The sequence below is a fragment of the Hemicordylus capensis genome, chromosome 1 (genome assembly GCF_027244095.1).
Source record: "Hemicordylus capensis ecotype Gifberg chromosome 1, rHemCap1.1.pri, whole genome shotgun sequence".
NCBI lineage: Eukaryota > Metazoa > Chordata > Lepidosauria > Squamata > Cordylidae > Hemicordylus > Hemicordylus capensis.
Genome location: NC_069657.1, coordinates 35,470,142 through 35,497,806, shown reverse-complemented (window position 1 = coordinate 35,497,806; position 27,665 = coordinate 35,470,142). Strand labels below are relative to the sequence as shown.

The 27,665-nt window shown below is 41.7% G+C and overlaps 1 protein-coding gene across 7 annotated transcripts in view; it reads right to left on the bottom strand.

The window, feature by feature from the left end:
• Positions 1-338: 338 nt before the first annotated feature.
• The window catches only part of CCDC88C (coiled-coil domain containing 88C), a 154,278-nt gene continuing 126,951 nt past the window's right edge, over positions 339-27,665 (bottom strand). For 5 of the 7 annotated variants that reach the window (XM_053284259.1, XM_053284260.1, XM_053284262.1 and 2 more), the window contains 12 exons: positions 27,452-27,604; positions 25,887-26,164; positions 22,835-22,978; positions 20,065-20,251; positions 19,035-19,180; positions 17,149-17,238; positions 15,425-15,663; positions 7,008-7,190; positions 6,019-6,084; positions 5,603-5,671; positions 4,715-5,016; positions 339-2,847 (listed from right to left, as the gene is read on the bottom strand). In XM_053284259.1, the coding sequence (XP_053140234.1) occupies positions 1,840-2,847; positions 4,715-5,016; positions 5,603-5,671; positions 6,019-6,084; positions 7,008-7,190; positions 15,425-15,663; positions 17,149-17,238; positions 19,035-19,180; positions 20,065-20,251; positions 22,835-22,978; positions 25,887-26,164; positions 27,452-27,604 (2,865 nt within the window). In that variant the 3' untranslated portion in view covers positions 339-1,839. Of the gene's footprint in view, positions 2,848-4,714; positions 5,017-5,602; positions 5,672-6,018; positions 6,085-7,007; positions 7,191-11,558; positions 12,022-15,424; positions 15,664-17,148; positions 17,239-19,034; positions 19,181-20,064; positions 20,252-22,834; positions 22,979-25,886; positions 26,165-27,451; positions 27,605-27,665 lie in introns of those variants that run through there. The other 2 variants (XM_053284261.1, XM_053284265.1) reach the window with 2 other exon arrangements.

The window sequence follows — 27,665 nt, the reverse complement described above, 5'->3', positions numbered from 1 at the left end:
TAAATGTGTTGGTTAATAAAGCATCATATGACACTGTCGTTTCAAGTTACTTAAGAGGGCTCTTTATACTGGTACAAGCGATCAGTTTGCAGCAGTGAAGACCTTAATATTTGTTTAATAGATTTTAAGGAGCACTGTTTTATTGGCATTTTTATCCTGCCCTTTCATAGAGGCCCAATGTCAGTTTATAGCAAAACCAAACAGAACCCTCAATATCAGAGTGATAAGGTAAGCATCAAGCCATACAATTAATCTATAGCAGTGTGATTTGCTGTATTACGTGCTGTACATGCGGTCCTCCTCCTCCAGTCTTCTGATGGCAAACACGTTGACAGAAATTTATGTTTTAAAAAGACTTTATTATAAACAAATTTTATAAACAAATTGCTTTTCTCACAATGTGATTGGTACACACTACAACACACACTAGTTGTTGGTTGTGTTGCAGTCATTGCAGATTGTGTGCTCTTTCACTATAGAAAATCAAGTCAAGAGCTTTACAAATCTGTTAGACTGTTGTCTGTTACAAAGAAAGCCTCTTTAACAAGCAAAAGACACATACACACATACACAGTAGATATACATAAGCAGCCAATGAAATTATTAGAATGAGAAAGACTTCATTTGAACATAAATATGATTTAATAAAAAGTATTTATTTCAACATGAATATAAATTCATTTTGGTTTCTACATAGATCAAGTTGACTGAATTAGAAGGTGGGCCTGAAATCCTTAACTACTTAATGCAACAGACCCCAATGAGACAAACTGGGCTGAGAACTGCAGCAGCCTTGAACTTCATCAAAAGAATCCACTGCATATCATTTAAAATCCAAGTAACTGTACATTAAGAGGAAAGCAGAATGACAACATGTGATCCACAGACACGCACCTGTCCAACACAGTGATTCAATATTTCATGTACACAGTAGTAAACACATCAGACGAGTGTATGGAGTCACCTGCACCAGGGCTTCTCAAATCTGGGTCCCTAGATATTGCTAGACTACAACTCCCATCATCCCCATCCACAAATGTGGTTGGGGATGATGGGAGTTGAAGTCTAACAACATTTAGGGACCCAAATTTGAGAACTCCTGACCTATGCTGTTTAAAAGGAGACCCCACAAAAAGAATCCATCAGGTCCTATATTATGCATAAAGCACAGATAAAAGGAGGCAGTACCTCTATTGCAAATCCAGGAAATTTAACAGGTCCATAATGTACTGTGAAGGTCTCCAGGGTGTGTGGGGGTGGCGGTGTTGAGTTCTAGTGGGTTCAGGACCCTTGAGTTCTAGTGATTCTGCTTTAAAGTAGCAGCCATTTTAACCAACTAGGAAAAAGAGGCTTATAGATTTTCTTTTCAAGGGTCAGTTTTTTTGCACTAAGGAAGAGGCATCTGCTATACCGAGAAATGTTTTCAATAATGTTTGAGCTCAGTAGACAAACTGCACGCACATGTGTGCAACATTTCAGGTAATAAAGAATGACAGGGCTGGAAGGAGATACAAGGAGGAGAAGCTGTGAGCACTCTGGGCTTTTGGGAGTTTGCCTTCCTGAAGCCTGGCAATAAAGCTGGAGGACAGGAAGAAGAGGGCATGTTCTGGCTAATCAAGAGCAGCCACATTTGGCATTTCAGTCTTTCACCTCAAGCATATCAATGTATTTTGTTCTGCCATCATGTAAAGGTTTGGAAGACAGTCAACAAGTGGGTGGTGCCTTTAATATCTGGCTCTTGTTTAGAAAAAAAACAGCACTCCCAACGTTACCCATATTCAGTAGTGAAGCACATATTAGATACCTCTCGGAGAGTCAGAGAAAAGGGGAAAGAAAGCATCACACGCAGCCATATTCATACCAAACAGTCTGCTGATCACCATGGGGATCTGGTGACGTGGGAGGGTTCTTGGAGCTGGACCCTCGACTTGCTTCTTCGCTGCCCCCTGCCAGAGTTTTGTTTTCTGGTGACTGACTTTTGGTAATGGACATGTCAGCATGGTTTGGCGCTTGAAGATCACTCCCCTCTGTGTTGCTGGTGACAACTCTGACAGGCGCGACAGTGGCCACTTCCCCAGGCCGCGAGATTGGCTTGGGCTTGGTTTTAGAAGTAGCATAGTGTGGGGAGGAAGAGTGCTGTTCTGGGACTACTTTTGCTTGATCGTGCTGCTGCAAGTTCAAATCATCATTCAAAGCAGTGGACGAGTAAAAAAATGGAGGGAACAAGTGTGACCTCTCATCTTTCGGTGGTGCTAGAGAAAGGCGCCTAACGTCAAGCTGTCGACAGCGCGAATCGACCCCCTGCACATTCGCAGACTGTGGCCTCTCTCTCAGAGAGACCTGAGAAGGGGTAGCTAAAGGGAGTGATGGAGTCTGACTGTTCAAGTCTTTGCCTAGGCAGGTATCAGCAGTCACAGGCTTGGGGAGACTGTCATAGCGTCTATATGTTTCGGGACCAGTGGCTTTGAGGAGGTCTGCCGAAGCCAGACTGAATGCACGGTTCAGCGATGTGCTCTGCCGAATGACACTGCACTGTGGAGACTGTGCTGTCTGTCTCAGTCCCCTGTTGGGTTGACTTTGAGATGCATGGGTCAGCTTGTAGGAACCAGTGGGATGTGCCACAAACTCCGAATCAGTTGGTCTAAGGTGTGGTTTGACATAATGCCCTGGCTTAGTTGGCCTTCTGTCTTCATTGGTGCCAGGAATCTTGACAGTTGGAGTGACATAGCTTGTAGGCATCTTGGTGGTCTCCTTCCTATTTGCCTGAGAAAGCTGATTTCCAACAGATGGGGCTTCATTTGCTTTCCTGAAATAGTCACTCAGCAAGTCCTCTTTGATGGATGTGTCCTGAGAAAAGAATAAAAGAATATGAAGCTAGCAAAATTGCTATCTGAATATGTGAAAACACAAATTTAGCTTTCAAAGACAAAACAAAAAAGATCTATGCATTTAATAGGTTACTGGCAAACACAAGTAAAAATGCAAAAGTGTTTCAGTCGGCTGCCACATCTGATCACAGGCAAATTTGTTCAAGAGTAACCAGTAATACGCTGTCAAAGGTAGGGGTGTGCACAGACCTGGTCCGGTGCTCCTTTTCTGGAGCACTGAACTGGTTCCGTGGACTGGTGTCCAAGCTGAGTTGAACGCTGGTGGTGGTGGTGGTGGGGGCGTTTCCCTTAAGAGGCAGGGAAGGTGCTGTCTACCTGCCAGCCCTCGCCCCGACACTCTTCGCTCACCAGAGCTCTCTCCAAAAGCAGGTGCATGGGACAGAAGCGTCCCATTCTGCATCACCATGCAAATGGCAGAGGCTCGTGAACGTGTGTGCTCTGCGCGCACAAGGTGGCCATTTGCATGGCGACACAGAACGTGGCACGCCACAGAGAGGGACGTTGCTGTTCCGTACACCCACTTTTGGAGGGTGCACCAGCGGGCGAAGAGCATCGGGGCAGGGGCTGGCAGGTAGGCAGTGCCTTCTCTGCCTCTTAAGGGACCCACCATCCTCTTGGGAGTGCACGGAACCAGTTCCATGCACATCCCTAGTCACAAGTGGTGTGTCATCCCTTGAAACAAAGGTCATTCCACAAAACTGACTGCCAGGAAATGTAGGATCAATGAATGCAAATATTTTCCCACAGCGCATAATTAATCTATGGAATTCTCTGCTACAGGATGTGGCGATGGCCACCAACTTGGAAGGCTTTAAAAGGGTCTTATACAAATTCATGGAGGACAGGTCTATCAATGGCTATAGGACAGGTCTTGATGGCTACAGGCTACCTCCTTGCGCAGAGGCAGGAGGCCTGTGAATACCAGTTGCAGGGGAGCAACAGCAGGAGAGAGGGCTTGCCTTCAAATTTGCTTGGGTCTCATGGTCTGAAAGGGCTTAAGAGCAAGAGTTAACAAAGCTATACACAGAGTGCAAAAGCATCTGTTACAAAGCCTAAGTGTTAGAAACAGCAAACAAAGAGGAAACTAGACAGCATATAATTATTGTGGTTAAGGTTGCAATGACTAGAGTTTCCTGAGCTCTGCAGTAAAGGCAATGGGAAAACCAATTATCTTTTAAGGTACAGTACGTTGCAGAAGTATGTCATAGCCAATGACGTATCTTGCTAAACTAGACAGGATGTTGGTGCAATCTGCTAATTGGTTACTGATTTAGCCTTATATTATCTGATATATAAAGAAGATCTTTTGTTATCTATCTATCTGTCTATCTGTCATATTTGTACACTACCCATAATGCAAGTTTCTGGGCGGTTTACAACACTGGGGGCTAGAATTCAGAGGACTTGGGTTTCAGTTCTCTGGCTTATTGATTTATAAAAGTGTGCCGTCAAGTCGATTTTGACTCCTGGTGCCCACAGAGCCCTGTGGTTTTCTTTGGTAGAATACAGGAGGGGTTTACCATTGCCTCCTCCTGCACAGTGTGAGTTGTTGCCTTTCAGCATCTTCCTATATTGCTGCTGCCCGATATAGTACCAGTGGGGATTTGAACCTTCTGCTTGTTAGTCAAGCATTTCCCCACTGCACCACTGGTAATAATAAAACACTCAAGAGAAATCCAAACTGCTGTTAGAGTCTGGTTACTAAGAAGGGTCACTCTTGGGTTAGCCCCTCAACAATGGCATGTAGTTTTGTAATAATAATCATCTCATTAGCATCAATTAACTCTTGCACATATAGAAGCTTCTTCCCCAATTGATTTACTTACATTCAGTGGTGATAACCTGTTGCTTTCTTCCAGAAATTCTTCCAGAGTCACCATCTCACTGCCTGGGGAGGCTGACCGGTGCCTACCAGACTTTGCTTGGGCACGGTTATTTTTATGAGGTATGTCATGTAAGAACAAGTCATTCCTTGTAAGGGAGGTATTGTGCTTAGTGTTTGAGCCCATGATGGGAGCAGAGGTGGGACAAAAGAGGCCATCTCTAGACGAGCCAGGTACGTCTTTACTTGGTGTCATGTCTTCACTGCTGAGACTCTCAGATCTGCCACGAAAACGGTCCAAAGAACCTGTGCAAGGAAGTTCAAACATACCAAAAGTTACTCTTCTCTTTTTCTTCCACTCTGTAAGAGCAGTTATTTTTGAGTATTACCCCACTGTCTTTGTCTAAAGAGTAAAGGATACTCTGGTCATATGTTGAATATTGATTTAATACCAACATTGATTTAATACCAACTACACGCTTAGTTATCTTGTGAGTATATTATTGAATGACAGAATATATATTAATTTATTATTATCATTAAATAATAAAAAAATAAAATGATATGATATGATGTAATGGCTGACAAGACAGGCAGTGGTCTGTCAGCACAGTCACAGCTGCCTTGAAATAGCGAGCCTTTAGAGTAGTTGCCCTGCAGGCCTGATGGCCAGGGCAGTGCATGGGGAGGGAGATTTTAATTTCTTTCCCCTCCCTGCAAGAACACTGTTTGCTTCCAGAAATGTCTGTGAACAGCAAAAGTAACAACACATTATATAGAAGAGGAAGTAAAATGGGTGCTGTGGGATTAAGGTTTTTCAAAACTGCCTTTCTGCCCATGGTACAACCAGGGGCATTAATTTGCTGGGTATGTCCTCGTGCATACGTCTTACCTTTCACGTTTAGAGGGGAACTGCTGGTGGATGCATTTTCACTGTTCTCTAAGCTATTTGGCCTGGATCCTGGAGTGTAGGGAAAGGCAGAAGCAGTAAAGTGAGCCCCACCTCCCAGACTTCATCAAATTAGAATGGAAAAAAGCAACATTTTCACTCTAGAATAATCTCATTGGAAAATGGATTAATTTCCCATAACACTCCAAAGATCTTTGGAAGCAATTAAAACCCCGTCTTTCTGGTTAGATTGGCTTGTCTCCCAAGAACAGTGGGCAGAACTCCGCCTCTGAAATGGAACCTGCCTCTCTCCACCTCCCCACTGCAGCTTTCTGGGCCCCCAAAAACCTGTTCCAGAGTGTCAGGGGCCCCTCCAGAATGACGTTCAATGCTCAGGATGGAAGCCACTATTCACTTACTGTGCTGTTTGTTTGAAAGCTCCACCTCAGGGAAGTTTTCACATAGATCACCATCTGAATTATAACCTGGGTAGAACATAAGGTAATGTTCAGTACAAATGGGTAAAACCAGCAAACCTGTCTAGGTAATCAATCTCAATCTCTATTGATACAGTCACTGACCAGTAGGTGCCTGGCCTAGCTAAGTTTTGTTAACTACAGAAATTATAAAGGCCAATATGGGGAGATTTGAAGGTGTAGTGCATAAACAGGCAACTGTTTTAAGAGGAACCATGTGGCCTAGTAAGACCTGACAAGTTTGATCAAAATCCAGCTCATACAGCAACTTTGGCCAAAGGCACCATGCTCCCATGATGGTTAGGGTGGATGTGTGGGGCAGGTCAAGCTGCTTGTAACCCTAACATGTAACAGGGAGTCCTCCTTTATTTATTCTTCCCAAACAAATTCGTCTTCTGCCATGCTGCATTGACAACCTGCAAGGACTAAATGTATCACATGCTACATGCCCCAAGAAGGCAAGCCATTCGAGATGCATTTGACCCACTGAGGACAGAGAGCAGGGGCTAATGAGAATTTGCAATCCTATGGCATGCCTGTTTTCAGTGTTGGAGTCAATTGTAGAACATACACTTAAGAAGCATGTCCTTAAAATACTAGCTAGCCGACACATATCTGGGATTAGGGAAAACCATTAAGGACTTTTGCCAAAGGCCAAAACACATTGCATTTTCTATTTATTTGTTGTTTTCCTCCTCCCATATGAGTGATCTACTCAACTGAATAGTATAACATGTGAGCCAGTTAAGAACTCATGTAGTGAAACTGTGATTCTACAGTAAAAAAAATCAGAAATCAAACAATGCCTGCACGTTGTATGTAGCTGTTGATTATTTTGAATAAGGAAAGTGTTTCCCAAACAGTGGCTGGATCTTACTGAAGCAGGGATTTCAAGCATGAATCTCTGAGGCAAGATTAGATGAGCCACATACCTTTGGGTCTGTTTTGTTGTCTGGAGATGGGAGTAGAACTTGAGACAGCCAAATAGGTAGCTGTGGCAGAGTAAATCCTGGAACTTGGCTCCACGTAGCACTGCTTAATAGAAGAATCTGCTGCACATTCAATGTGGTCATTGCTGCCTCCATAATGAGAAATTCTCTTCTGCTTTGAATCCACTGATGTTGAGTGGACAAAAAACAACAACAGAAAAACAAGAAGAGCAGCCAATAAAGCACTCCAAAGCTGGATACATGCCTATCATCCTATATATGCAGAAAGCAGGCACAAAACAATGGCACAAAAATGCACTGGTTATGCAAGCTGTATCAACAACATGTGATATCAGAGAGTATGTACTTGGAGAGCCAGTATGGTGGTGTGGCTAGCGGGGTTGGCCTTGGACCAGGGCAGAGACCTGCAGTTGAAAATCTTCCAAAATAGAAAATGTTCTAATAATTTTTCCATGGAAAATGTTCAATTTCTAATATTTCTGCTTGACTACTTGCAAAAATTTTGAGACACAGTGAGGGGAAATTAACAAGGTGGTGGTCTCTCTCTCTCTCTTTTACTGTATAAATAGTTCAAATAACATGCCAAATCAGATCACAATCTATTTAGGGCATCAGAAAGAGTTGTATAGTGTTTTGTTTTAAGGGAAAATAATAATAATGCACAACTTATACAAATGAGGATAAATTTGCATGGGAAACCCCCCCCCCTCCGAAAATGTTCAGATCCAAAAATTTCCAGAAAACCCATCTCTCTGGACCAGGGATAGCCATGTTTAAGTTCCCACTCAGTCATGAAGCCCATTGGGTGACCCTTGAAGGTCAGTCACTATCTACTGAGAAAACATGGGCATGGGGAGAACCAGGTATACCACTCCAAACTCCTTAGAGGAAGGATAGGATAAAAATGTAATAAATGGATATTTTCCATGCAGTTTTATAACCAAATAATAGCTCAATAAGAACTGATACACAATAACCTGATTTCTCAGGTTGAGGCTGTGGCCAGGAGTGCTTTTTATCAGCTTCGGCTGATACACCAGATACGTCCATTCTTGGAGACTAGTGACCTTAAAACGGTGGTACATATGCTGGTAAACTCTAGGCTTAACTACTGTAATGCCCTCTATGTGGGGCTGCCTTTGTATGTAGTTAAGAAACTACAATTGGTACAGAATGCTGCAACCAGACTGGTCTCTGGGTTTACCTGAAGGGACCATATAACACCAATTCTAAAAGAACTGCACTGGCTGCTGATAGGTTTCCGAATGAAATACAAAGTGCTAGTTATTACCTATAAAGCCCTTAATGGCCTAGGTCAGGGGTATTTAAGAGAGCGCCTTCTTTGTCGGGAGCCCTGTCGCCTATTAAGATCATCTGGAGAAGTCTGATTACGGGTGCCGCAGACTCGTTTGGTGGCAACTCAGGACCGGGCCTTTTATGTGGCTGCCCCAGGGCTTTGGAATGTACTTCCTGCTGAAATAAGAGCATCTCCTTCTGTGTTTGCTTTTAGGAGGACCCTGAAGACGTACCTGTTTTCCCAGGCCTTCAACTGAGATTTGATTTCTAAATTTTACTGAGTTTTTAATGTGTTTTTATCTGATTTTTTATTTTTTTAATGAATTTTAATTATGTTATATATTTTATGTTTTAATTCTGTACACCGCCGAGAGAGTTTTATACTAGGCAGTAAATAAATTCAATAAAATAAATAAACAAATAATAAATAAATCTCTACAGATATTTGAGCAAAAACACAAACAGTGAGGAAGAAGGAACCCATGAAAATGCTCTAAGTGGCAAACCTATGCATACTTGCTTGGGTGTAAGCGCTACTGGACTTAGTGGAACTTATTTCAAGTAAACATGCATATAATTGGCTGGTACAAATACCATTTCCTTGAGTGTTCAATTAACGTTCAGTGTAAAAAGAACAAGACTATGGTTTGTTATGGTTAGTACAAGATTACGTTCCTGCAAGGTATCCCATTTTCCAGGGAGTACTTATTTTTCCAGTGGCTTTCAGCTTGATATTAGTTAGGCTGAGATTTCCACTAATAATTTAAAATGCCTCCTAAACCACTGCATGCCCAAATTATTTGCTGCAATAATGAAGCAGAAATCATTAAAGAGCTTGTATGCCCTTAAGGCACTTGGGGAGCGAGGGAGTGGGGAGAAGAGCAATGTACAAAAGCAACACTTTAAAAATTAACGCTGATGAGAAGCAAGCTTTCATATTCCAAAGGTTTTCTAGAGTGATTCTCCATGAACAACAGCACTGACTTCCTGAAAATAAACAGGATGTGGCACAAGTAACAAATGGCTAGCACAGACAACAGAAAAAGTAATTAGCACAGAAGACACAGATTAGTTACAAAGTGCATCAAAGAAAGTTTGAGGAGGAAAAGTGAGGTGAAGCTGTGTTGTTTCTCATGTAAATATCTGTCGCAATGCCAGAGTGTGCGCACGCTGTCATAACCTGGACGAAACTAACATGTCTAACATGTCTCTCCTTTTAAAAGATGCCCACATAAGTCTGGAAGCCAAGGTTTACTAAAAGGCTTGGAATGGAATTTTCTCTGTTAGCCCAGAGGTTGGGGGGGAGATAAAAAGAATACTACATTACCCTTACTAATGCTACTGCTGGTGGGGAAGTAGGGGAAAGAGAACTTTAGGACAGTTAAATCTCTCTCTGTCTCAATCATAAACCTGATACCTGCATGTTAAATTATAGGTACCTGTTGAATTCACAATTAACTGGGAACTATTCACTCTGACAGTGGTGTAATGCCGTTGCCACCACTGCCACAGCCATCGCCTGGGTTACCTGTCACCCCACTCACCTGCAGCCTTGCCCTGCCACCTCTGCTGGCCTCCACAGCAGCCCCACAAAGCCCACAGTCCCTGTGTTGGGCCCGGCTTGCTAAGTTGTTGCTGGTCGTGGTACAGAATGATGTCATTGCCTGGCAACAGGTACAGGGCCAACGGCATCATGATACAGCACCATGCCAAGCTGTGTATGGGGACTGTGAGCTTTGGGGAGCCACCATGGAGGCAGCAGGTGAATGGAGGGCACAGCTGAGGAGCCTCTTCTGGGGCGGGAGTCATGGCAGCCTGTGTTCTAGAACTTGCACTCTGATGACAGGCCACACAGAGTGGTTCAGAACTCATACACTTTCTGTTCCTTCTTTCCCTAACCTCCTTGGCTGCCTTGCTGAGTTGTTTCTTTAAACCGCACGGTATCACGGTTTCTTTAAACCGCAGCATATCAGAATCTGAACCCGTGTTTTCACTGATTTTCAACATACTATTAAACCAGCATTTACAACTAGAGTTTAATATTGGCTTCAAATGCTAGTTTAATCATGTCTGCCAACATGTGAATGGGAAAATAGGGACATGTTGGCAGGTATGGTTTAATTGTGGCTCGTAAATCAATGGATGAAAGCAGAGGGTGCAATATGCAGGCTCAGGTTATGGTCACATCTGAATAAATCATGGTTTATTCACCCTTTATGTGTCAACTTGCAATAAATGCAAGTTGCAATAAATGCAAAATAAATAAAACTTGCTAAGGGCAGCTATTCATACTGGTGCCAATCTGCCATGTACAGGAGGACCTTGGTATTTGCAGGGGTTCCATTCTGAGCTAAGGCCATGGATACTGAAACCGCAAATACTGAGGCATTAAGTCAATGGGATTGCAAGGGTTAGGTTCCGAAGGGCACATAAAATTGCAAAAAAAGGGTGTGTGTGAAAAAAACCAAAGAAAGTGCCCTATCGTGTTTCACGGGTCCACAGCATTCCAGCAATGCCCCCCAAAGTCTCAATTCCACCATTTTTTTGGCAGAAAATTGCAATTTGAAGCAGCTTTTTCTTTGAAAATGTGCCACAAAATGGCTCCGGCTCTCAAAATGGTGGCTGAAAATGACCTTGGATCAGTGGCTATGTGGATTTAACCTTTTTACACCCATTTTTCCTCATGTATATTGAAGTTGGGTGCCATTCACCCAATTGCAGATATACAAAACCGCGGATGCTGGATCCACGAACAACGGGGTCCCACTGTATAGTGATCAGAGTAAACGCTTATAAGACCCACGGCTAACTTTGGACAAATGTGTCTGGTATAATAAGAATGAATTGCAATGGTGTTTTGTTCACCGAACTGAAATCAATTTTATTGCACATATTGACAGTAGAGCTCACTTGGCTTTTCCTAAAAGTGAGAGATTAGTTTAAAATATCAACATATTTGAGCAATTACAATGGCAATCGCTTTGCAAATAGCAAGGGCTACTGCTTTTCCACATCTATATTGCACACTAACAGAGGACAGACAAACATTGTATAGGGGTACTGCAAAAGCTGTTAGATGTAAGGAGCCCTTCATGTAGAAGATGCAGATTTTATTAAGGAAGTTGCATTGTCACCAACACAGCAATAGCAGGTCATTTCCACATTTGGACAGGACATAAGGCACATCTGTAACTGCAAAACATTACTGAAGCACACAGCAAGTTCACTTACTTAAGATGTGCACCACCGCCAATCACACTGTAAATATATGGGCACTGTATGTCATGAGTCTCTTTAAAGTGTACTGCAATGATGACATAATCCAGACTGTGCAATAAAAATACTTCATCTTAATGTGGGAGTGGGGATGGGTGGGGGGATGTTGTCCATGTCAACTTGATCTGGTCTTGAATTTAGTTTGTGTCAATGATAGGCTGAGCATCTATGATTGTGTGTGTCTATAGGTTTTTTGTGTTGTTGTTTTTTAAAATTCAGAATGTGTTGAAAATAAATAAGATAAGGTGTTAGAGATCTCCCATTCCCGAGAAAGAAAGTGGCTCATTAGAAGAAGATGAGATGTCAGAAGACGACCAGAACCAGAAGCGATTAGAGAGAGACGGATGATTCGATGGAGACTTAGGAGACTTTTCTTTGGGCTTGCTTGTGCTTCTCAAAAAGGCAATCTTTTTGCGTTGACCAGCTAATTATCACCCAGAGATCCCAAAAAGAAGAAGAAGAAAAAACAAAGGTAACAGAAATAACTAAAATGTATTTCAAACAACTAACAGACCAGCTAAACATGAAAAAGGACTAAGTAATCTCTACAGCAGCTACTAAATCAAGTAAGGTATTAGAGAAGAGCAATACACTGCAACAATCTCTAGCATTTAGGATTAAACATATATTGTAACTACACACATAAGACAACTTTATTTTCTGTAGCCTAATTTTAAAATAGCACCATAGAATTTGAATTCAAATCTACATTTCATGATTACCAAATTATATGCATGGTCTGCAAGAAGTATTTGCTAGAATTCAGATGCATGTTTTTATTTTAAGTAATATATCATAGGAAGCTGCCATATACTGAGTCAGACCATTGGTCTAACAAGCCCGGTATTGTCTTCACAGACTGGCAGTGGCTTCTCCAAGGTTGCAGACAGGAGTCTCTCTCAGCCCTATCTTGGAGATGCCAGGGAGGGAACTTGGGACCTCCTGCTCTTCCCAGAGCAGTGGCTCCATCCCCTGAGGGGAATATCTTACAGGGCTCACACTTCTAGTCTTCCATTCATATACAACCAGGGTGGACCCTGCTTAGCTAAGGGGACAAGTTATGCTTGCTACCACAAGACCAGGTCTCCTCTACTCTAGCATATGTAAGTGGGAAAAGGTCTTCATCCAGGGTTTCCACTACTCAGTTATTTAAAGTGTTCCCATGTTCGAGGGGAAGTGGGGTTGTCTAAATCTACCATATAGAAGCTACCTAGAGAAAGAAGGTTGCCGATATCAAGTCAGACATGATGGTGGCTTGCACCTTTGATTTTTGAACTGGCTGTTTCAGTTCAAATTTGGAGTTCGTTGTTATGCTAAATAATTGATTTTATAGGAGGTAAAACGTTGATATGTTATTAAAAGGACAAACGAGGTCTGAGCAATAGTGAAATTGCTCTGGATACTCTCAGCTTAAAGTTTCTGTGTTATACAACTGTGTCTAGAAGAACATGTGTATGTAATACTGCCAAAGTTTGTAGAAGTATGGTGGATCTGGAAAGAGCATGATCTTGACCAAGAGATTCTTAAGATGTAATGCTTGAAATGGTAGGCTAACAATTTCGCATTTGAAATTTATGGGCATGAAATGCTTAACAATGTATACAAGTCCCATTTGAGTTCAAGAATATTTAGAACCACATCACTGATTGCACAGCAGTGATGATAAACTTGATCGCAGACAATGTGTGACAGTACAAGGGACTATGTTGTTGCATTCACACTGTATAGTAGTATTGAGAAATCACAGCCAGTTTCCTAGCACATGTATTTATGACAGGAAAAATGCATCTGATCTACATACTGATTTAAAAGCTGGTTGTATGTTGATTCTTAAACCAAAATATATTTCATACAGAGCAGCAAGACATTTCTAATTTTTCCATACTCTGGATCTATGCTGCTATTTCTTTTCTACTTGCTCCCTCTACTGTTACCAAACTAAACAACATCAAAGTACAAAAAGTGTCAAGTTATGCAGTATGGTCATCTTACAGATGGACCTGAGATTAATGTTCTTCATGCAAACCTCTAATAAACTGAACAATTTCCAGTCACTTATTAAAACAGAGCTTATTAGGTAAAATGTAGGAATTGTGTAGATTCAAAGCAGACATTCATAAGAATTTGTTAATTACACAGAATTACTACATCTAGGATACATGACAATAGCGCTATCCAGGCATGTATTTACTATAAACAACATTCTGTGTAGAAGAATACCTCTGCTTGTACATGGAGGCGGGGGGGGAGGGATTCTTGACAACTTCTTTTTTCCTCTGCAGCCTCTTGGGTCCCCCCAAAATGCATCAGAGGGCCCCAACCAGAGACAATTTTTTTTTGAGGGGGCACAGGCAAATGCAGAGGGAAGGAGGGATCGCCCTCTGTACAAGAGTGGAAACATGCGCAACTCTGAGTTTGGATGTTGGCCTATATTTAAGCCACAATGCTCCTAAGGCCATTTACAAGAGACAAATTAACATAACTATAGTCTAAAAATAAATCTAAAAACCAACAGACAAAAGGCCTAACTAAACAGCTGCAGCAAAAGAGCATCTAAAGAAGCAAAAATAATTTTGTGCCTTCAGCAATTCAATTAAGGTAGGTTTTTAGCCCTATCTGAAAAGAGGAAATACTACGTCTGCCTAATGTCCAGTGGGAGGGAGTTCCAAAGAACAGAGCCATCAGAGAAAAGGCCATTCTCCTTGCTGAATCCACAGTAGCATCCAAATTTGATCAAACTCAGAACAGGACTTTATCAGTGTGAGGGAAATGGCTGTCTGTCAGCAGTACACTGACCTCTCCCCTGCCTTGGCAGTTCGATAAGCAAAAACTACTACCTTGATATACTTTAAAAAGAAGAAGAAGTAGTAATAAAACCAGCACAAAAAACCGAACACCCAAAGTACGGCAAAAATCAGAATTCTGCAACCTGCATATTTTTCCGGACCAATTTCACAGGGTGGTAGCAATGTTCCCTTTAAGAGGGGATCCCAGATGTTGACGACTACACTCCCAGCATCCCCAGCTGCAATAACCTTTAACTCGGGTTGCTGAGAGCTGTCGCCCACAACATCTGGGATCCCTTATTACACAGTGGTGAGGTCAGGCATGTACTGAGGTCAGTGGTGAGGTCAGGCTCAAGAGTAGAAAAGGGGTTCACAGCCCCAACAGCAAAAACATTCTCATTTTGCAGAGCACCCAGGAAGGTCAGACACAGAATGAGAGAATACTTGGCTTGCCGACCCCACCTCTTAAAGGGATCTGTTCAGGACACTCTTCCTCAAGCCCTCCCTCTGCAGTCCCTGTGCCCACTCAAAGCACTCCTGAGGGTGGAGGGATCCCTTAGCAAAGGATGCCATGAGGTGTATGGATTTACAGCAGGAAGGGAAAGATCACCCTCCCGCACACATGCAGTAGTGACTTCTGCTTGCACAAGAGCATTTTAGGGTCTAAACCGCTTTTGAACTTTGCATTATAAAGTTATACCCTGGTCTTACCTTACTAAATAAGCAACAGCTAATCAACGTTATGGATCTGGAACACACACAGCATTCCTTCAACCTCTATATTTCCTCCACAAGGTGGGCTTCACAGACACTGCCTTAGTCTAGACCACTAACCCTGGTTAGTTAACATATTTATAAGTATTATTTGTAAGTTGTCTGTAGTATGAGGTGTGTGCTTACCTCTCCCATCAAGACTTAGAAGTGCTCAGCTATGGCTGGACTGTACTCTTACACCTTCTCTGAGCGAACAAACTTTGCCAGCATAAATCAGCATGAACCGTTTAGTCAGATGAGCTATCCATTAAGTCCAGCATTACCCACCTTTGCTCACAGAGCCATTATTATGTTCTCTGTCTTCCACAGAGTTGGACTCTACAGAGGTGTTCTCCAAACTCTCCTGCTGCTTGGGCAGTTGGGACGGAGATGGCAACCCTGCTGTCTCTGGGCTTTCAGAGTGCCATGGGGGGCTCTCGGCTGAAGATTTCAATCGTTCTCTTGTAGCCTCTTTCTTTGGCTTAATGAGTTTAACCAAGGCTCTGGCTCCTATCCAGTGGTTTTTCCTGTAAATGGCAAATTATAACGGTGGAAAAATCAGCTATATCAATGTTGCTGCCTTTTGATTTTTTTCACAGCATAATGTTTTCCTGGCTTTTCCTGATATCCATTATTAAATAGCACTGTGAAGTGGCCATAGAGTCAGGAAACAGGAAAACAGACCAGGGATTCCCATTATGAGATGAAGGTTAGGTCATCCCATATCAGGCACAAGACTGTGATCAGGTGTTTTAAGAAGGTCGAGCATGAAGAATCTAAAGTGGCTGTGACATATACATCCTACGCAGTGGTCCCTCTAGTTTTCCCCCTCTCTGTGTGGAATGAGTTTTGTTCTGGGTGGCAGTATCAAGGCATTATGTGTGCACATGCATTCAGAGTGGGGCCTTCATCATTAAACCTGAGTGGGATCTAAAATGAACTGAGTGGACATCCAAAAACTTGTGAGTGTGTGCACATGCGCACGCCTTAGAGGGAACAGTGATCTAGGGATGTGCACAAAACTGGCTTGCCCAGTTTGGTTTGTATTCGAACTAGGTTCGAACCGGGAGGGGGAGGTTTGGTTTTGGTTTTACTTGAACCACACCCCTGGTTTGGTTCGAATTCGAACCGTTTCAAACCATTTTGAACCTCCAAAAGTGGGTGGGGTGGTAGCTGGCACCCATGGGTGCCTACCACCCAACCTCCAAAGCAATTGGACAGTCATACAATTTTTAAATGATTTTTTTTATTTTTATAGGGTGTAATGGGACTTGAACCAGCCCATTATTCCCTATTGTGGAGCACCCATGGGTGCCAACTACCTGCTCCTATGGTTTTTATATTTATTTATTTTATATTTATGGTTTTTATATTTGTCACGCTCTGCCAGATTATTTTGATTTACATTTCAGTTGGAATGCAGCCATTACAAAATAGCTGGGAATTTCCCATGTTTTGTTTAAAAAGATCAGATGAACGCATGAAGCCGCGTTCTACCTGGGCAAACTTTTGGTCCAACTAGATCAGTATTTTCTGCACTGACTAGCAGCTGCTTTCCAGAGTTTCAGGCAAAGGTCTTTAGCAGCCCTACCTGGAGATGCTAGGGATGAACTCGAGAACTTCTGCATGCAAAATAGATGGTCTATCACTGAGCTACAACCTCATCCCCCTGCCCCAAATTCCAGAGGAAGGTTCTTCAGGACACAACCAATCTACAAGTGAACACTGGCCCTGCTTACTGTGGGGCTCCAAACACGTATCAGAGCCTTGAACTTATGTCTTAAACTTTGCAGTTATAAATTATGAATAGATCATGGTGCAACAAAAAATGTCCAAATCTTGTCTAAGAGGAAGTATCAAAGTACCTTAACAAAATTTCTGAATAGTGAGAAAGTTAGAATACAGACTCATCACTTTTCTTCTTATGGAGGTAACTGTTTGAACATTGAACAAAGAACATTTTCTGCTAAGACTGGTTTGCACAAGTGCCATTTTAGCTTGAGAAAACTTACTTTTTTGGAGCAGGATCATAAAACTTATACTGATCCATTATTTTCTCCTCCAGTTTTTCTTTGTGTCTCCTCAAGGCATTTAGCTTATCACTGTTAAATACCAAGACACGGGAAAAACACATTAGCATTTAAGAATGCTACTTGCTAGAAATTGGGTATAATTATGTATTGAACTATCATATGTTTCCAAGAGAAGAGAAGTCATTGTCCCAGAGGGCAAGATCTAGAGTGATTAAAAACCTATCACACATGAGAACCAATCAACATTATGATTAAGTTTTTTTAGTCATCTTAGTAGGGCAAACATCAGGAAGTTTCATATGCAGACAAATGGATGAAAGGCATTGATCAGAATTCTGAACTGCTAATTTTCTTGCGAAAAGTGGCTGCGGGGTGTGTGTGTGTGTGTGTGTGTGTGTGTGTTTTGAGAATGCAAGTTAAAACATCCATTTATGCAGACAAAGTCAACATCAGGTCAACAGAATCTAGGTAAGCTCTTTGCATGATTTAACTCTCATGTAAACTTGCCTCTGGACATACTATCTAATGTCCAGAGGATAGTATGCTGTTTGCCCTTTCCTACAACCTAGTAGGCAGACTGTTGCCCTTGTGGACAAGCAATCTGCCAGATTCATCACTCAAGTTGTCCTATAAACAGAGAGGCCTGAGAGGCTTGGTATTACTGACACTTATTTGCAAGCTTATCTTTACATGTGCTATGATGCCATCAAGAGTTCTCCCCACAGTACATCATTATAGCCCTATTCACCTGTTATGTTTAATACATATACAATCTGCAGAGCATTTATGCACATACAGATGAATGCACACAGTATGTTCAATGCATATACAGTAGTACACTTCCATTTTGTATCTTGCATTTGATGGGGCCTGTATCTAGGTTTACTTTAAAATTAATTCACACAAAAACATGTACATGTGTACACCTGAATGTACATACAACGTAATGTCTGAACAGGGCTTATGTTGGGAGCAATGTACAGCTTTAGGTCATCCAGGTGTACCTGCTGCCACTATGCCGAAGATGGCTTCTGATGTACCCAAAGGCTCATATGTACTTGTGTTTTCTCCTTGCCTTACTATAAGCTGCTTTTGCAAATTTTCCCAAGTTTCCAAAGCAGATTCCCACAAGGCCTGGAAGGCTGCTGTTTGAAGTCCAAATTTTTGTACACAGGGCTTGCACAGTTTTTTGGACTGTGGCAGAAATGTATATTATAGAGAGATGCTTATATAGGACAGCATCTCCACAGAGCCATGTAAGATCACTGGCAATAACATGAATGTTATTCTTAAGTTAACGTCTATTTCTGAAGCCAGAAACAATGATTTGACACCACTGTATCCAGTACAAGAGAGCTGCAGTACAGTAGGATTGAACAGTTACAACTTTCATCAGCTTTCATCTATTTGTGCACCCCAGTGTGTCAGTCAGTGTACCCGGAGGGCTAGGAACTGCAATACCCACTTCACTGAAATTGTGCAAAGTGATCACTGAGTGGATCAGGAGCACCATTCATTTAAAAAAAAATGTTTTAGAACTACCCTGAGGCAACCCAGTCAGATCAATAGCTGAGGGCAGGGAAGCTAGGGCAAACCTGTCCCCGCTCCAAATGTTTCTCTGCTTCCCCTGAAGTTTATACAAAGAAATGATTTTTAAAACTACTATATTAAAATGTAATGGGGATCAATTAAGGTGGCAAAACATGTCCCCCAACTTTTTTGTGTCCCCACTGCCCACATTTAGTCCAGCTACAGGCCTGGATCCAGAGATTCTATTTGAAGCTGTCCCGCTTCTTCATCCCCATGTATCAGTTTTAATCTCACTGCACAAAAAGATAAATAAGGAAACACAGTGCTGCTCTTACATATATTGCTTTTGTTCCTCGTGGTACTGTTCCTTGTTCTCCATGTTCTGCTCCAACAACATCTGGTTCTGCTGACTCAACATCTGAATCTGACTTAGGAGATGATGATTCTCTTCTTCCAAGTTTCCTTTTAGTCGAGCAAGCAGCTACAGGTATTTAACAAAAACATCACAGGGAAATCTTTTTCATCATTTGGCCTATGTGTTGTTAACACAGAGTGAAGCCCTGTGTGCTCCCCAAACACAGACAAGGCAGGGACTGTACCTAACTTAGAATCTCTGTTGGAAACTGCACTAGTCACAGTCCATTGAATGCTAAACCTGCAACCATCAGCCATTCTCCACTACCATCAGTGCAATAATGCAATAATGTATAAGCACAAATATGTCCTGCTAAAATAAAACCAATTCACCAAGAGCCAAACGAGATAAAGTGGCAGCATGCCTCCCCATTCATGCCAAATCCCTGCAAAGCTGTGAGGAGCAGTGATTGATTAAGTGCCATCAAGTCGGTGTAGACTCTTAGCGACCACATAGATAGATTCTCCTTGGAGCAGTGAGGGGAGCTCTAAACCAGGGATTCTCAACGTGTGGGTCCCCAGATGTAATTGGACTTCAATTCCCATAATTCCCAACCAAAGGCCACTGGGGCTGGGGATTATGGGTGTTGCAGTCCAATAACATCTGGGGACCCAACGTTGAGAAACCCTGCTCTAAACCATGACTTGTCCAAGAGTGCAGAACAAGACACTTCCCCAACCAGTGTTCACTGCCCATGATGGAAGGGAAACAGCTCAAAAAAAGCAGGGGAGTGGCGAAGGAGGCACAGCTAGGTAAAGGGGCTCAACCCACTTTTGCATAGAGTCAGCAACAACTCAAACCTGACACATGGTTTTTTGCCATGATCTCTTCTAGATTGGTTCTGAAATCACTGGCACTATAGTGCAAGTAAATATCATTGAACTATGCCCACTGTGTTAAAGGAGGAACAGCATCTTCTTGCTCCTACTATAACCATCTATAGATCTCACCTCACAGTGGTTATCCAGTTTGGTCAAGGAGATGTCCATTGTCTGGTGTTGCTCCTTCAACTCATCATAGCGAACTTGCCAACGGTTCAATTCAAGTTGGGAGTTATTCAAGGAGGTCTTCAACTCTTTCGTGTGGATATGAAGTCCTTCATACTCTGCTTTCAGCTGGCTGTGTAAGAAATTCACCCTAAGCAGAAATAGTCAAACATTACACTGCTTTGCAGATGAGCCATCCAATAACAAAGTTCAGCTAACCCAGTCTTGTCTGCCATAGGTGACCAGGAATTTTGTTGAGTTGTGTGGTGGTCAGTGTTCTCTCTAACAGGGATTCTCAGATGTTGTTGACTACAACTCCCAGAATTCCCATCTGTAATGGCTTGGTGGTGGTGGGCTTTAAAAAAAAAGAACTTTTTAATGATATGCTGCTGTGACCATGGCAGAGTCAGCAGAGCTTTAAGCACTGATAATGTTTGCAGCAGCCAGCTCCTGCCAGTTGCCATTTTTTCTTAGAATGTACCAGGAAACACTGCTGTGGTGGGATGTGGAATGTTTTCTGGAGGGGAGAGAGAGTGAGAGAGCATGAGCTGCAGAAGCTGGTTACTAGGAAGATTACCAGCACCTTCAAGCACTGCTGAAGCTTAGAGGTGTGGCAGGGACAGATCTACCACAACCTGCCAGGGGCCCCATCAGAGTGGAGGTGGGGCCAAAGGGAGCTGCTGCACTCATCCACCATTCACTGCCTCCGCTGCAGCCTGCCCCACCTCAATCTAGAGAGGAGGGCTGGTCTTGTGGTAGCAAGCATGACTTGTCCCCTTAGCTAAGCAGGGTCCATCCTGGTAGCATATGAATGGGAGACTAGAAGTGTGAGCACTGTAAGATATTCCCCTCAGGAGATGGAGCTGCTCTGCGAAGAGCAGAAGGTTCCAAGTTCCCTCCCTGGGGAAGACAGGGCTGAGAGAGATTCCTGCCTGCAACCTTAGAGAATTTATTTATTTATTATTTTATTTTTACATTTATATCCCACTCTTCCTCCAAGGAGCCCAGAGCGATGTACTACAAACTTAAGTTTCTCCTCACAACAACCCTATGAAGTAGGTAGGGCTGAGAGAGAAGTGACTGGCCCAGAGTCACCCAGCAAGTATCATGGCCGAATGGGGATTTGAGGACCGGATTTGAATGGGGATTTGAGGGTCTCCCCGATCCTAGTCCAGCACTTTAACCACTATACCACGCTGGCTCTCTGTGAAGCCACTGCCAGCCTGTGAAGACAATACCGAGCTAAATACTGAGACAATACTAAGCTAAACCTGCCAAAATTCCTTCGAAGCTGGCAAGCAAAACTATTTGATGGTTAGTAACTTTTGTGGGTTTAATTACACAACTGATATAGCCATTCCCTCTGTATCATTTTCAATTCTTTACTGATTTTTTAAAATGCTGCTTTTATTTGTTGATCTTAGCCTGCCTTGACAGCAATTGCTTTATTATTGGTTTTTTTTTCTTTCTATTATGCATCATTGTTTTAACTTGTAAGTTGCTCTGGAAAAATACTGATGAAATGGTGGCATAAATATTGAAACAAGTAAATAGAAACAAATATAATTTTGAGCCAATAGAAGGAATACTACAAAAGAGCACATTCTTTTCTGCATTAAACTCCTACATTACTCTTATTTATTGTGAAATAAGTGTTTCCTTGCTAAAAAGTATTATCTTTTTACCTTTTTACGTATCTTTTTACTCAGGCTTTTTCAGCTTCTTAATAATGTATAGGTTTTAATTCTGTGATTGATTTTTAAATTGTTAGTTTTTAATTGTTTTTATGTGTTTTTATATGTGTTTTAACTGTTTTATCATTGTGAACCGCCCAGAGACACGTCTGTGGGGCAGTATAAAAGTGTAATAAAACAAACAAATAAATAAATAAATAAGTATCTGATCATACTCTGTGCTCTTTCGCATGAAAAATGCTAACTATTATGCTCTGCCCTGTGCAAAGTCATTATGGTATCCATAGAATGTTTGTTATGACTGCGTCCCATTAAACTTAATGAGATTTAAGTTAGTTATGACTAACTTGTGTTATTGATTTTAATGGCAATTGCTCACAACTAACTTTTTAAATACAGCCCATTATGTATGTTTGATTTTGTAGTTGTCATTTATTGCTTTCATATCAGTCTCATTATGTGACATTTCTACTTTTTCACCAACTCATAGTACTTTAACATCAGTATGTTTTCAGAGTTCCACCCGTGATTGGAAAAGGATGGAATTTTAAAAAAACAACAGACCATGTAATAAGGTGTAGGGGAAAAGTCAATATCTTGATCTGTGTTCAAGTGAAATATCAAAACTTTACAAATCACAATCTCTGGATGGTATGGTGTACACATCACTATTGAAAAAGTCAGTTAAGACATAAGACCACACACTTAAGATATTCACAAACACTGGAAAGGAAAAAGAAAAAGCCTGTAGCTAAGGGACAGACAACATCTGAGTAATTAAATCAGGATATGGCCAGCTCTAGGTCACACCGTGGACCCAACCCCACACCTTCATGCTTGGATTTAGGCATGAAGGTGCAGGGTTGGGTCCATGATCAGGATGGCATATTGATAGACCTTGCAAGGGGGTAGGGATTGCTGATGTATTACATAATTGCATTAGAATCCCCAGATACTTGGCTGGAAGTGTTCATTGATTGAAAAATCACATTGTTCTAGGAATGTGTAAATGGTAGCCTGTATATCATCTGTAAGGATACCTTTCCAGCTCTTCTCTCAGCTTCTGGTTCTCTGTAGCTGAAATTGTGCTTGATCGCTTTTCTTGCTGCAGCACTTCTTTTTCTTTTTCTAAAACCATTTCCAGTTCTTGTAGTTCTGCTTTATGTTGCATCAAGCTGCTGTATCTGCAAGGAAGGAAGAATGTTGTTGCTTTTTTTTTGCCTTAACACGTATAAAAACATGGATCAGAAAATAAAACCTATTTTCTCTATCAATGCTGTGACACTGTTATCCATTTTATTTATTTATACGAGACACAATCCAGATAAAGTTAAGCACCAAGCGTATTCTCAACACTCCCATTCCAATCAATATGATCTAAAAAAATATTAGGAGAGATGATCTTGTGATAGAAAGCATGAATTGTCCCTTTTGCTAAGCAGGGTCCACCCTGGCTTGCATTTGAATGGGAGACTAGATGTGAACACTGTAAGATAGGGGATGGGGCTGCTCTGGGAAGAGCACCTGCATGCCTGCATGCAGAAGGTTCCAAGTTCCCTCTGTGGCATCTCCAAGATAGGGGCTGAAGGAGACTCCTGCCTGCAACCTTGAAGAAGCCGCTTCTAGTCTGTGTAGACAATACTGAGCTAGATAGACCAATGGTCTGACTCAGTATATGGCAGCTTCCTATATTTAACTTTGGTTTGCATACTCTATTTTAAGCAAACAAAATACCTATATTTCAATATAAAGGAGATATATAATAGATGAATGGGTTAGAGAGAAAATAAGTTATTTCATCAGTCAGTCAGCTAGCTGTCTTTTCTGGAAACATTTATCTTTTGTTTAAATGCTTCTAAACATTTGAGGGCATATTCATTCGCAACCTTGACAATAAGGATGAATTCAGGCAACTAGTTTATATCGCCTAGTCACTGGCTTATAATCTTTTCACAAAATGAGCTTTCATCCCACTGACAGATATTTATTAGTTGAAGACAAAAGTCTACTTCAAATCATCAGGGTATCATACAATTATTGTTATGAGCAACACAGTAATCTGAATCAACAGGAACAACATAAAAAGCAGTGGATATTGGCAAACACCACCACTATCCTCTTGGCTACCCAACTTCCACCACAAAAGAGCTAGCAGCAGCTGGTGGAGCAGCTGACAGCGCAAACTGTATACTCCTTCCTGAAAATGTTGACTCCTTCCATGTTGACAATGTTCTCAAACTGGCCACAGAATGTTCAATAGGGTCACAAGTGTAAACTTCACAAGTAGTTCTAATTGCCAAGCTTTCCTTGCTGCTTATCCATGCCAAGTCAATGCTGCTTGTATGGAAAGGGGGCAAGGATCTACAGTCACAGAAACTAATGTGCATGAACATGCAGTAAGGAAACCTGTTAGTTGAAAGTTAGGAACATAGGAAACTGCCATATACTGAGTCAGACCATTGGTCTATCTAGCTCAGTATTGTCTTCACAGACTGGCAGCGGCTTCTCCAAGCTTGCAGGCAGGAATATTTCTTAGCCCTATCTTGGAGAAGCCAGGGAGGAAACTTGGAACCTTCTGCTCTTACCAGAGCGGCTTCATCCCGAGGGGAATATCTTGCAGTGCTCATACATCAAGTCTCCCATTCAGATGCAACCAGGGCAGACCCTGCTTAGCTATGGAGACAAGTCATGCTTACTACCACAAGACCAGCTCTCCTCTCCTCAAGTTTACAGCTGTCTTTGAGAATCTTCCTTAGCACAGGCTGGCTTCATTTATTACTACAGTAATCCAAGCGCTTCTATGCATTTATCAAACACTACTACTTTCTGACCCTAATTTCATGTGAATCTATACCTGGTTTCTGAAACCATAAACTTTATAAGGGGAACATTTAGAACCTATATACAAAACACCAATTCCAACTTCCCAAATTTTTAAAAGAAAGCTTTAGTTTTGTTTTGTTGGCTACATTCCATATTTTCTAAAACCTATCATGGAGAGGAGGAGCCAACCATGCTTCCACAGCTGCCAGCAAGATAGATACTAACTCGAGGTCTAGTGTTAAAACTTCTTCATGTAATTGATTATTATTATTCTTGGGTCTCTGGGAGCACATAATCTATGCTTTTTTCTGAAAAAACCTCCCCCCACCCTGAATGTGCTTATCAGACATTTCCACATTGTGAGAGGACAGATTCGTAGAGGAACTGAGATTACTTATAGGCTACTAGAACATGTTAATGCAAGATGAAGAGGCTGGACTCAAGCACGTTTCTCTGAAGCACTGCAAATAGTGATCAATATTTAATAATGGACATTAGCTTAAATTTTTCTATTAATTTCCCTCTTTTTAATTTTTTGTATTGAATCATATACTTGTACATTGAAATGTATGTATGTTATTGCCACATGAAGTTGGTATATTTAAGGTACTGACAATGCACTTGAATTTATTGCAAATGAAGGTTTTCACTAAAATATGTGAGGGGGGAGGTGGAGGGAGGGGAGAGAATGAATGAGCACACGGACGAGCCTGGCATGGGCCTTAAAACAGCACACAACATTCAGAAATCAGCAGGTGATGCTTTTAATGGCATGCAGATATCAATATTAGTTTGGATCAAGACCACATAAGAGCACTTTGTGTGAATGGGCCTCTGTCCAAATTCCAGCAATACCACCTTCCCTGAACTCAATCCCATCCAATTTCCTGAGAGTTATCTGACCCTCAAGAACAGGCCCGCTCAACTTAACCCCCCCAGCTGTTTTTGGACTACAACTCCCATAATGCCCAGCAACAGTGGCTAATAGCCAGGGATTGTGGGGTTGTAGGCCCACATCTGCAGGAAGCACGGCACTGAGCAGCCCTGTTTTAAGGGGATACAGGGGAGCTGCTGAGGAGAGGAGGGGGTTGCAAAGTCCCCTGTACAAGCTTCCTTCCACTTGTGCAGGATCTAGATCCTACCCATTATCTGCCAATATCTGCAAAGCAAGAGGTGTTAAAAGCACAGGAACAGAGATGAGTAAAAAAAACCTGGCACGCCAAAGCAGGGATGACCAATTTCTTCCTAAAGATTACGCAAGACTCTTACCGTTCTCCCAAATCTTTGTGCTCCTGGTCAAGATTTTTGTGCAGTGTTTTCAGGCAGCTGTGCTGTTTTATCAGCATTTCATATTCTGTAGATTGTCGCTCATGCAGAGATGCCAGGTGCTCGTGGTCCTGAAGGAGAGACTCGTACTCCGCTTTGAGCTGCTCCTTCTGCTTCAACAAGTTGTCATACTCACTTTCCTTGGCCAGTTGCTGGCTTTGGAGGAGACTGTTCTGAGCCATCAAGGAGGCACTTTGGGAATTCAGGGTGGAGTTCTCCACCTAAAGATGCCCAAAGAAACAGAAAATGGATAGGCACACAAATACACATTATTGGAATGTTTTAGAGCATATAGGTAAAAAGGCATAGTTAAACTATCTTGTGGAAATTATGGTGATCTTTTGTCCAGTCAAGGATTTTGTAGAGTGTGTTAAGCAGGGGGATTTTCATTAAAGGTTGCTGCTATTTTCTGTTTCCATTTCATATTAGTAGTAGCTACCCACTTTGACAAAATCCAAAAAGCAAGCACACCATCATGAATAAGGTTAGAGAGCCAGGGTGGTGTAGTGGTTGAACTGTTGATCCAGGACCAAGGAGACCCAGTCCATATCCTGCTTCATCTATAAAGCTCATGAGTGACTATGGGCCTTCATATACACTCAACCTAACGTACTTAACAAGGCTGCTGTGAGGATACAAGCTGAGCTCCTTGAACGAAAGGCAGGATAAAAATGAAAGGGGGGAAAAATTAGACTGGAGTTCAGACATCGCGCAACCTTTGAGTGAACCAGTTTAAAAATATCATCTGGAACTTAGTTACTTAGTTGAATTATTAATTGAAAAGGGAAATAATTCCACCCGCTCCAATCCTGGTCCCATTTTTCTCCTGCCTGCAGCAAAATTTCCCCTGTAGTATGTGGCATGATTTGCCAGCCCCTGAGACTGCAACTGTGTATTCATTTCTCTTTGCTGTTTGAGGCTGAACAATGTGAGGTAACTGAAAGGGAACATAGGTCCTTTTCTCATGGCAAAAGGCTAAACTAAAGGACTACGGTAGAATAATGTCAAGCTCTCTTTCAGCTCTAATATTCTTTATCTGCAGAAGTCTACCAGGTGCTTAACAATCACACTTAAACTTGGCCCTCAACGTCATGGACCTTCAACTGCTATTAACTGGCACAGTACTTAGAATTCTGATAATTTTCTGGCTGTATTGTTCATCAACCATGTAATCAGAATAGGTTGACAACTGTTCTTTCTCATATCCAGAAGGAGAAGATAATGATCATGATATTGTAATTATATAATTGTGCCCATGAATTTTATTACATTTTAAAACATTTATCTCATATGTTAATAGCAAACACAGAATAGAACATGGAATCTAGGATTTTTCCAAAAGCAAAGACTGTTATCACCTTCACTAATTAGGAGGAATCGTATTTATTTTCTGCCAAATTAAAACCCAAAGTGAAGAATTTGATGCTAAAAAATAGGTACAGTATTTCCTACATATTCTAGAATCACTTTACACATTTCTGGCAGAAATGCATACAGAGTTTCCTGACCTGGAGTTTGGCTGTTTGTGTTTGCATTGCAGTGTTGTGCTCTTGAAGGAAGGTGTTTTGCTTCTGTAGTGCAATTATCTGATTGTTGAAGGAGGCAGTCTGTGTGTCCAAATGTTCTTTAAGAAGCTGCTTCTCTGCATGCAAAGCTGCATTCTGATACAGAAATTAAAAATGAAAAGGCAAGAGAAAAATTATACAACATATTGCTAACTTG